The sequence below is a fragment of the Propithecus coquereli genome, unplaced genomic scaffold (genome assembly GCF_000956105.1).
Source record: "Propithecus coquereli isolate 6110/MARCELLA unplaced genomic scaffold, Pcoq_1.0 Scaffold11, whole genome shotgun sequence".
In the NCBI taxonomy this organism is placed as follows: domain Eukaryota; kingdom Metazoa; phylum Chordata; class Mammalia; order Primates; family Indriidae; genus Propithecus; species Propithecus coquereli.
The window spans coordinates 12,261,734-12,274,153 of NW_012134969.1; the positions used below are offsets into that span (position 1 = coordinate 12,261,734).

Below are 12,420 nucleotides of genomic sequence, written 5' to 3' on the forward strand. Positions count from 1 at the left end.
TTTTCTATATCAAAAATATTTCTCATAAAAAAGCAGTATTTAAAAAGATGATTAATATTTTAGAAATGTCTACCAACATGCCATTATCTTGAATATATAAAATGAACACGAAATTTGTACATCCCTGGCAGAATGTTCCAAAACTAGTCATTTAAACTATTTTAATAAGTCTAGTTATCAGTTGTTTCTCCAAATTTTGAAACACTTGAAGTAGTCATAAAAGCTTTAAAGCAATTTCCCCCTTAAGAATCCTTAAGGAAAAAAAAAAACCTACTAAATTATTGCCAAGAGAAATATACCACAAAACAGATCATATATCATAATTATCAGAAGAAAAATCTGTGTCTTAACCCACTGGGATTACTATTAAACACTCTGAAGTTATAAGCAACTTTTGTCCTACATTAACTTCAATATCAATGCTGAAGTCACCTAGTTCTTTAGAGTCACCTACCTCCAATGACTGGGAAAGAGATAGAGAGACACGGTGAAAGTGTACTCTGGGCCCAAGAGCAAAAGGCTATCGTGGGAGAGCTCAAACCTGCCATCAATTTATAGCCTACCAACTTGACAACATTTGTGGCTGATGCATTTCAAAACAATGATACTGTCCTTTCAGTGACTGCATGCCTAATAGGCTGGCAAACATATGATGGAGAGATTTTAAACACAGCTTTAAATAGGACCACCACTGTGGCTAAAGGCCATAGTTTGCACAAGAAGTACAAACTTAGAGCAAGTTAGGAACAATTTTGTAGTATACATGAAGGAAAAGCAAAAAACACAAATAAAAAAAGTCAAAGATGAAAAAGAATTTTCCACTTACTTGAAGTGCAAAATATTTGTACAGGTATGCTCCTCCTAGAATGACACCTGCAAGCATAAATGCTAGTCCAAAGCACATGCACCAACACCAGGCTCTTCTTTGGCCAACTGGTACCACATCATCTGGATCCTAAAATAGGAAAAAAACAGATAGTCACTATCATATCTCCAGGCAGAATCACAGCAAGCTCAGGATCAGAAAAACCTTATGGATTATGATTTTAATGAATGAAGACATAAAGGCTAAAGGAGTTTGGTCTCTGATCAAAATCAACCCAGAACGATTTAAGTGGTGGCACCAGGACTCATCACAATGGCTCTTCGGCTGGGACACTGCTCCCTAAGCAAAGTTCTGCCTACTTCTAACTCTCAACAGTCCACCTGCTAACCGTGTCTCCAGCAGTGGTACACTCCGTAATTTCTATTTTCATGCACAACTTTTGGTGACATCTCCTAACATTTAAAAAGTCAGAAAAGATTACAACACAACTTTGTCATACAATATCATGATGCTGAGCCTTGGATGTTACAAATTCAGTGCATCTCTCTATCAGATCATTTACAAAATTACGTGTTAGTCTCCTATAGGTAGTTTATATTTCATACCAGTTATAAAGCCATTCCAAACAATTCACAAGAAAAAGTAACAGGAAAATAAGAAGGGACAGAACAAATAACGACACTAACATTTTTTTTAAACAATTAGAATTTTTTTAAAAAGGACAAAGTTACTTACCTAAAAGTAATCCTTTAATTTCACTACCCTACCGTAAATTCCAGTTTGACAAAGTTCTTCACTTTCTTTTTAAGATAGGAGCAGTGGAAAAAATGAGAAGAGATTCAAAAATAAGTGGCTCACGCCTGTAATCCTAGCACTCTGGGAGGCTGAGGCGGGTAGATTGCTCAAGGTCAGGAGTTCCGAGATCAGCCTGAGCAAGAGCGAGACCCCGTCTCTACTAAAAAATAGAAAGAAATGATCTGGACAACTAAAAATATATACATAGAGAAAAAATTAGCCGGGCATGGTGGCGCATGCCTGTAGTCCCAGCTACTCAGGAGGCTGAGGCAGAAGGATTGCTTGAGCCCAGGAGTGTGAGGTTGCTGTGAGCTAGGCTGACGCCATGGCACTCACTCTGGCCTGGGCAACAAAGCGAGACTCTGTCTCAAAAAAACAAAACAAAACAAAAAAAACTTACTTATAAGGTCAAGAAACATAAAACTAGCATATAGTTGTTACAGAATTTTGATTTGGACCCACTTAAAAAACTAATTTAGCCTTAGAACATCATTTGGGGTCATGACATTCATAATTCCCTCCCTGTGCCCTTCTACTCCATCACTCTACTCTGCTACTTCAGAGTTATAGCTGATTTCTGATTTGTACCCAACTTCACGTGTGAAGGGCTAAGAAAACAAAGGTGACTATACAACTAGTGGCTCAAGAAACAGTACAGACAGCAAAAGAAAGGCTTCAATTGCCTTGAAACCATTATAATAAAAGGTGTTTTAGTTCATAGCATGCAAGTACAGCCTCTTAAGTACATGATTCTATCCTTTACATGGAAAACCCAATATGGGGTAGCTTAAGGCAGAAAGTACACTTGCCCTAAACTTGTATAATAGGATATAAAGTTAGGAAGAAAAACTGTATGAATGAGGCACAAAAAAAGGATAAGTCATAGACTAAAAGCGTGGATATGGTTGAACCAAGAATTTAGTTAGGAATGAAAGCTAACGTTTTATGTTTTCAATTCTAAGATGAGGAATTTTAACTTGATATCATTGGGAAAAGTCCAATCCCAGATGTCAAAGCAACCAAGAACAACATGACACTAGATAGTGTGCTCCTAGGTTGGGGTTTTAAACACGGAATTTAACACTGAACAACAAATATTGCTTTATCTAAGGATCAGATCAAACACTGTGAGTGCACTGTGCTTTGCTGTAGTACCTGTCAATATATTGTGTAAGACGAGTGCACTGCAAGGAAGTAATATGTAATGAAAATAAGCCTAGAAGAATTTATCAAGCCATGTAAGATATCCCACCTGTGAAAAGAAAGTTACAAGAATTCCATGGAATTGTAAGGTATTATGAAACTTGAATGATAAAATATACACCTTTACTTGAGTCCTTGTCTGACATAAATATCTAAGGGATAAGAAATAGTTTTTTCCTAACATAATTAATTTTAGGGTGGAGGGAGGGTGAGGGATGAAAATGACAGATGGAAGTAGTCATTTCCAACATTTGGTATCAGCTGCTGAGACAGCTAAATGTGCGCATACACCCACCCTGTTTGGCAGGCTCTCTTTTCCAACAGTACATAAATGAATAGCCAAAGAGCACGGGCAGACATCTGTAAAAGAATACATAGCCCCAACTGTCAAATTAATAACAACCTTCCGGGACTTTTGATATATTAAACTATTCAACAATCACTTTGAGAATAAATTGTAAATGTTTACTACGTGCCAAGCGCTGTGTTAGGCCCTGAAAGTATATCCTCTGCCAAGAAGGAGACTGGTTGGATCAGTCTGGAAAACAGACAAATATACAAAGAGAACATAAATATGATACGGGCTCTAAAAGAAAAATGCACAGACAGTACATAAGAGGGGATGAGTCTGAGAAAGACTTCCCAGGGCAGAAAATAACTCAAGTGGAATGTTAAAGGACAAATACTCATTACCCAGGCAGACCACGGAGTTAAAGAAAATTATATGTAAGGCAAAAAATGAATAAAATCATGGAGCCAGAATGCACGGCATTTCCAAGGGCCACATGCGGTATGCCTGGGGTGCCCAATGTGGCAGACAGGGGTACGAGCGATGAGGATGGAGAAGCGATGGGGGCAGATCACAAAGCGCCTTTGTAAATCATGCTGCAGAGTTTGATTCTCATGTTCATTTAAAAATCACTCCTCAGGACTATTACAATAAAAGAAAAAAATTCAATTTCTTCAAGAATTTAACTTATAAATACTTCACTTCTCCACAGGTCACTTATTCAGCGCCTCAACAATATGAAACATGGCTTAAGCATCAGGAAATAAGTCTTTGAATAGCCACGTTACAGGCCCTAAGTCCATACACCACAGTCATGTACTTTGTAAAAGAGCTATCAAGTCTTTGAAGTCTCTCTAATCTGTTTTCCCCAAATTCCTAGTGATCACTTTCTCACTTGCATTAGAACAAGTCACATACAGATCTTATCTCTCTCTACTAGGCTGTAAGGTTCTTGTGAGTATCCACTCATACTCATTTTTCATTACTGGTGGTTCCAAGCCTAGTCTGGCACTTAGCTGGCACTCAAATATTTGATGAGTGAATGAAACACAGATATTAAAAAAGGAAAGCGCGACTATTTAATTGTTTATGATTCACAAAAGTTACATCAGCAGCCAGCATAATGGAGGAAGGAGAGAAGAAGTATAATTTATCACACAAAACAAACTGTGGCTATTTAGCAAAGAACAATAGCCCAGAGTTCAACATTTATTAACGGCTTATTATTTGCAAGGTACTGTGCTAGATCCTGTGGGAAACTCAAACATGATTAATATATGGCTCATAACTTGAGCAATTTACAGTCAAGAATTAACATGTATGACAGATATATGATGTCCCATAACACAATCTGAGTCACAGAAAAGAAATTAAAGTACATTCAAGATTTAAAAGTTTTTAATCTAAGAGATTTATTGAAGGTGTTTTTAAAATGATTACATTTTAACACTGGAAAGAGTAAGCCTTACTTTAAAAAGCCACATATGTAAGATTTAAAAAGAAAAACCCGATGACCATTTCAAAATACACAGAAAATGAATTTGACAAAATTCAACTTCCATTCATGATAAAAATCTCTTTGCTAACTAGCAGGAGGTGAAATTCTTTAACATCAGTAAGGCTAATCATCAAAACCCTACAACAAACCTTATACTTAATTGTGAAACATTACACTTATACTCTTTCAAGTCAGCAATACAGGGATGCCCACTAATATTGATTGATTGTTCCACTCAATATTGTACTAGAGATCCTAGCCAATATACAAATGACAAGAACATGATTAGGTATGAAGATTAGAAAAAAGTAAACAAAACTGTTACTATTTTTAAATGATCTATACAAAATATTAAGTCAAATTATTCAAACTAATTAGAGTTCAATAAGATTGCTAAAAAGCAATAATCAAAAACCAACTGAGTCAAAGATTTATACATGAATATTCATAGCATCATTATTCATATAATTGCCCCAAACTAGAAACAACTCAAAAAGCCATCAACTGATGAATGGATAAACTACGGTACATTCATACCATAAAATATATAGTTAGCAATAACAAGGAACAAAATAACACATACAAGCAAAGCTGAATCTCGAAAACATGCTAAGTGAAAGAAGTCTAATACAAAAGACTACTTACTGTATGATTCCATTTTTACGAAATTCTAGAAAAGGCAAAACTATAATGACAAAAAGCAGCTTAGTGACTGCCATGGGCCGAGGTTGGGGAAGGAAAGATTGATGACAAAGAGGGTGAGGAAACTAAATTTTAGGGTGATGGAACTATTTCATACCTTGATTATCAAGGTGGATACACGACTTCATATATTTAATAATTGCCATAAAGCCAATCAAATTGCATATACAAAATGGGTGAGTTTTATTGCATGTAAATTATATTTCAATATGGAAGGTAGGAAAGTAATCAGTTGAGTAACTATACACACCAGACAATAAAAGAATGTCTTATACCAGCAAGTGCTGGAGAAAGTGTGGAACAAAGGGAACTTGAGAACTGTAATGCAGCTCATGGAAGTTGGTACAACCGCTTTGGAGAACAACTTGGCAGTATCTAATAAAACTAAACATACATATTATCTTAAGACTCAGCAATTCCATTCCCAGGTATATAACTCTAGATAAACTTTTGTACATATGCATAAAGAAGTATATCCAATAATGTTCACTGCATTGTCAATAACAACAAATTGGAAATAACCTAAATGTCCTTTGAGAGAATAAAGTATTAGAGATTCATATAATATTACAATTCTATTAAAACAATCAACTAGCACTGTTGATTTTTAGACCAATCTAAGAAACATAATTGCTGACCCCCCCAAGGTGCACAAGATATACAACTATACGTTTCAGTATATGTAAGTATCTGATATTTAAGACTTTAAAAACATAAAATATACTATAGGTTCTCTATATTTTTATATGCTTGAGATATTTTATAATTAAAGAAAATAAAAAAAAGAAATAAGTAAGAGCTTCTACTCTAGGGTATATAACTTTACCTGGCCTAATTTAGAACAACTCACTGAGACATTTCCTCCCCTTGTACTGCAATAAAACTGGTGCACCTTGAATTGTGCTTATAAGATAACAGAACTCCCGCAGGTGCTGTACCATTATCATCTCATTAATCTTCCTAAACCTCAAGTTGTTAGCCCAGTTTATAAATGAAGACACTGAAGCACATGCTGGCCTATAACCACATCTCAACAGTAAGTATAGAAAGACATGGCTTTCAAACACCCTCTCACTCAAGCAAAGTACTGATTCCTGGTTCAAATAAATCTTAGCATCAGATGATACAGTAAAATTACTTAACCAGTTATGTAATATCTTAAGCAAAATGAAGGGTAAATTCTGTTCTGGTACTTCAATTAGTTAAAAATTAGGTCACCTCAATCAGCTGCCTACGAGGCTTCAGTAAATGTGCTTCAATTATAAACTTAAAATGTATGTGTTTTTTTTTCCATATAATTTTTATTCTGTTCTCAAACTAGTAAGTCACTTCACATCCGTAGGCACTTCTATTTGAACATTCTTCATAGGATGACTGACGCTTTTAAGAGACATTTTTTCAAAACTCTCAGATATACTATTTTGCATTATTATAGCAAATGTAACAACAATACTTTAGGAACCAAGATACTAAAGAGAAAAATATTTCTTAGGTTTAAAAATTATAGTGCAGGCTGGGAATCCTAGTACTCCAGGAGGCTGCGGAGGGAGGACTACTTGAAGCCAGTTTTGAAGCCAGGAGTTTTGAGACCAGTCTGAGCAAGAACGAGACCCCCATCTCTACAAAAAATAGAAAAGTTGGCCAGGCACGGTGGTGCACACCTGTAATCCTAGCGCTCTGGGAGGGAGGATCGCTTGAGCCCAAGAGTTTGAGGTTGCAGGGAGCTATGATGATGCTACTGCACTCTAGCCCTGGCGACAGAGCAAGACTGTCTCAAATAAATGAATGAATGAACAAACCCGCCCCCAAAAAAAGAAATATGGAGAAGGACCAATGTAATTTATTAACTCAGAATATCATGAGTTTATTGAACCCTCAGAAGTAGATTTAGTTACTTAGAAACATGTACATTCCAAAACATGCTGGTGTAATATAGGTAAATATGGGTGTACACAGGCCAGCTGTGTTGCTTGGCCTATATAATGTTTTCCAAAATAGAGAATTAGCTGCTGATGTTTTAAAAATGTAGTGATCTGTGATTTTTAAAAAATGGATTTCCCATCAATATTGTAGTGTTTTCAACTCTTTTCTCATCATATTTTTTCCCTACTTGAAAGCCAAGCATACCAAGCTCTTTTCTGTTATGTCACTTGGTTCTGATCTTCATTTCCAGCTATGACTGGGTATGCTTCCTTTTGAGAACCTAATTATATAAAACAATCAATCTAGACTACCTCCCCATAGAAAGGGTTTTGAGTTCTGGGTTTTAGAGACTGGTACATGTTCTGTTCACCTGGCTTCTATATTAGGTTTCTTTCTCCAGTATAGAAACATCAAAAAAGGGTAGAATGATCTAGTGACCTGTTTATTATTAATAGCATTGATTACCAAATGTATCTGCTATATGTAAAACACAAAATCTCTGGCTGAGACATTAACAATCTATAAAGCTACCAAACATTTGTTTGCATTTTCTCTTATTCACTTAAATCAGTACCTGAATTTTGCTTCCTAATTTGCCTTTTCAAATAAGATTGCTACTGTCTTAACTGTGGTCACAGAGTCCACACGAGAAATGTTATGTTTGACATATAAAAAGAAAGCAGTTTTCCAAGTGATTGGCATTACATAGGCAGAAACATAAATCCACTTTTTATATTTGTAGGTACTACACTGTATTCCATAAAGGCCTCTTGACCTTTTGTCAACACTGGATTTCATTTAGTCAGGTTAGAAACAGAAAGCTACTTTTTATGTTTGTAGGTACCATACTATATTTCACAAAGGCCTGTGACGTTTTGTCAACATTGGATTTCATTTAGTTAAGTTAAATTAGTATTTAAAGTCAAAATCAGAAATTATACCAACATGTTATGATTAATAACCTTATCACTTTATTCTGTATTTGGAATAGCAGAAGGTTTAATTAAAAAAGGAGAACTTAATCTCAAATTACAATGTCTACAAAACAGATTTGTCATTAACATACTTTTTTGTTAACAAATCCTACAATATATAAAGAGTGATACAAGAAGTAAAAGAGATTAAAAATTTAAAGCCATTGTGTAACAATGTAACTATTATGAGAAATCTATGAAAGGCGCATCATATAAATTTAGCACAGGCCTAGGTTAAAGAAAACAGGTCAGAACTAGAAAAAAAATGAGGCAGGCTGTAAATGCATTTAGGACTGAATCATAACTCAATCACTGTATCATCAGGGACAAGCAAAACATCTAGTGCAAAGCAGAATACTAGTATATGAGTAACTTAACAATCTCTATTCTGTTTTCTGCGTAGTAAGTTAAAAGATATTGGCAAAGCAAAAAAGAAAGCCTAGATTAGCACAAACAGGCAGATGTTTATAAATAGCATTATATATAAATGTTATTTTATTGTTAATAAAAGCATTTACTAGGGATAAATTGGTGAAGTTATGTTTCTTCTACTACTGGCTGAGTCATGCGTTCATATTGCTCCCAACAAGAGTATATCAACTGTCTTCTTAAAAATTTTAAGCATGATAGGACTGCTCTACTCTTATCTATAATTCACTACAAACTTAAGTGTCAAGGTTGGAGAAAAAGAAGCAAACTGTTCTGGACTCACTTTTATATAAATGTTGGATTTTAGTGTCATTCAACAAGATAATTATTATGCATTCATATTAAAATGTTGGTAATTCTATTTAAAATGCAGAACTTTTGTTAAGAAAATTCCAAGTACATTCTTCTGAAAGTATAAAATAACTTAAATGTGGATAGTTACAGATAACTTCCATATCCAAGTTCAAAATCTTGGAAGTTAAACAAAATGACTGATAGAAAAAATAATTGCAGTTCTTGAGATCAGGGCTATTTGTCTCTCTGCAGTGAAGGCTCTGACCCTATGAGCTCTACTGCCTAGCACCGAATGCACACACAGCACACACTCAGCAGTAGTATCTGATCATGCTCCCTTACTCTACCACTCTCCTTGCTCTTGCGCAGGGGCGTGATTTTCTTGTGAAAGCAGATAAAGACATACATTTAAGTAGGTTATGATTAATTTGGTTTACATAATTGGTTTGTCTTTTCTAGCTACACTATACGCTTCTTAAAAGTTGGGGTGCTTAGTAACTTATAAATTCCTGGTATAGTGTCTGGCTATGTAGTAAGTACTTTTGAATATGTATGCGATCAGTACGGTGCTCAGAAAGAAAAGAAGACCTCCTATAAAAGGCCATTTAGTCTAACAAATTTTGTAGATAATCATAATGAGGCCCAGAAAAGTAAAATTGTTTGTGTGATATCAGAGGTAATAAGGCCTGAATATCATCTGACTCCACGTGCATCTTAAGGGAGGAAGAACATGGAAGCTATTAGGTCAACCATCTGACTAAACGGGTTAGGCAAATTAACTCTGGTAATAAATGAAGTGACACAATGTCATACTTGGATAACACTCATATCTAACCAGAAACTACCTGCCCTGAGTTTCTACAGAATTCTGCTGCTGTAATAGGTTTATTGGAATTGAGCTACACTCATGAGCACTACATGTGTTAACTGTTACAACGGTACTATCGTTACTTTCAATACACTGACAGCATAGGACTTTTCTCTATTGTTCATCAAATTACAAAGGATAGTAGCAAAAAGTTTTAAAATTATATAGAGATGAAACAAAAACAATAAAGGAAAATAACTCAGGCACACCCGCATGTAAGCATTTCAAAATAAATGAAAAAGGCAAAATATTAATTACAAAAATGAAAACCTAAGTAAAGTTAAGAGTAATAAAGCCACAAAGCAAAACCACAACGTTGGAGTGAGCTGTCTCTAAGTTAGTCATGAAGGAGACAGTCTTGGAACTCAGAAGAGAGAGAAAGAGACCAGAGGATGCCTCATCTATCTTTCTAGGCCATCCTGTCTGATCTTAAATTAGTGCTCATAATAACTCAGATGGTTTCCATTATTATCCATTATTAATTATCATTAAGACTACTTTTAATGTAAAAGAAAATACTGTAATAAATCTTTAAAAAGCTATCAAGATAGCTGAGTTGAAGTCCTAGTATTGATTTCCAGTCAAAAGTTTATCTTTACTTCCTTCTGAAAGCTCAATAAAATGATAGTAAAGTGATAAACAAGTAAACCTTAACCCACAGAGCATGGAAATGAATGACGGCAGAGAAGTCAAGTCAATAAAAATTTTGAAAGCTGAAAGCATTAAGAAATACTAAGGCATAGGAGAATATCTCAAGCTTCTAGAGGACAAAAAAAAAAAGATCATACACAAAAATCCAGGAATCAGAATGGCATCAGACTAGAAGATAATGGAGCAATGCCATCAAAATGCTGAGAGAAAATTAATGCTAACCTAAAACTTTACACCAAGATTAATTATCCGTATCAATTAAGTATGAGGACAGAATATTCTCAGACATGCAAGGTTTTAAAAAAATTTATCTCAGACACTTTTTCTTCAGATTCATAAAAGTGCAGATCTAACATGGGAAGGAGGCGCAGGCAATTCCAGGGCGATTATGAGTCTCAGGACATCCGTGCAGCAACATGCCTAGAGTGCCATCGGTCTGGACTGGGAGGCTGAAGAATGAAAGGTGGGAAATCACCAAGAAAAATAGGAAAGTTGATAAGTTACCTGGTGAGTCTGAAGACACAGAAATTAATATACTGCTGTCCAGAGTCTGAAGATAAATTAGTAATAAATCCTTAAATTAAAATTAAAAACCTTCCCTCCTGCCCCAAGAGGCACGATCAAATCCAGGGAAAATAAAGTTTTTATGCAACAAAGGAAGTAAAATAAAAATATGCTACTTTTATTTTATGCTTATGTTTATTTTATACTTTTATAATGTTATAATGTAGTATAACATTATGTAAATAATGTTTATGCACTTAAAATAAAAGCACTGAATATAAATGTAATCAGAAATTGCTATAACTATACCAGAAAAACAGATTATGTATGTGGTGTGTAAACATATAGAAAAAGCTAAATATTCATTCGCCTTCCATTTGGGTATTACCAATAGGTAATATCTAGAACTGCAAAAAATAAGACACAGAAAAACAAACCATGAAACAGCAGTACAAGCAAATATTTAGAGTAGAAGTTCTCCAAATGTGGTCCAGGAACACCCTTTCAGGGGGTCCACAAGGTCAAACTGTTTTCATAACAAAACTAATGTTTTTCACTTTCATTCTCTCACTAGTACAGTGGAGTTTTCCAGAAACTAAATGTGTGATATCACAACAGACCGAATGCAGAAATTGATAAGAGAATCCAGTGGTCTTCTATTAAGCTATTCAGTAAAAAGCACTGCAAAAATGTAAAACAGTGTTACTCTCAGTCTTCTTAGGTTGTTTGGAAAATTATATTATTTGGTTGTTTGGAAAATTATTCATAAAAATGTTATTTATGTTAACATGTTACAGATTTATTGTTACCATTTTAAATAAACACTTTGTTTTAATTTCTAATACCAACAATATCTATCTATTCTATATAAAGCAAAAGTTCTTTGGGATTCTGAACAATTTTTAAGAGTATAAAGGGGTTTTGAGATCAAACTGTTTAAGAACCACTGACATAGAGTAATGTGGAGTTGAGATCACCATGTATGGTTGGGCAGGTTGTTTCCAGCACAAGGATGCCAGGCCAAGGGGATCCATGGGGCTTGAATCCAGTCCAGGCTCTACCCTCCAAAACACCAGAGAGGGCACCTTTTTCTAATTTGCACAAAGGTATAGTCTAGTGGCCACCCTGGTAATAAGAGACCAGAAGAAGCTACGAGTGAACATGATTGCCTCCAACTAATCTATGGAGGCAGAAATTAGATTAGTGGTTGCCTCTAAGGACAGAGGAGGACAAACTGTGAAAAGGACACGAGATAACTTTCTGAGTTGATGGAAATATTCTATCTTGATTGGGTATTAGAGTTCAGGTGTATACATTTAAAATGATCTAACTATACACTCAAAATCTGTGCATTTCACTGTATACAAGATACCACAATTTTTTAGAAATGTTCTCCCTCTAAGATAGGGCAGGACTACTTGCATTTTAAAACTAAGTATTACTTTGGTAAAACACAAAATTAAA

The 12,420-nt window shown here is 35.0% G+C and overlaps 1 protein-coding gene across 2 annotated transcripts in view; it reads right to left on the reverse strand.

Moving 5' to 3' along the window:
* The window catches only part of ITM2B (integral membrane protein 2B), a 24,884-nt gene that overhangs the window by 5,575 nt on the left and 6,889 nt on the right, over positions 1-12,420 (reverse strand). For both annotated transcript variants that reach the window (XM_012648907.1, XM_012648898.1), the window contains exon 2: positions 827-955. In XM_012648907.1, coding sequence (XP_012504361.1) covers positions 827-955 — 129 coding nt within the window. The remainder of the gene's footprint in view (positions 1-826; positions 956-12,420) is intronic.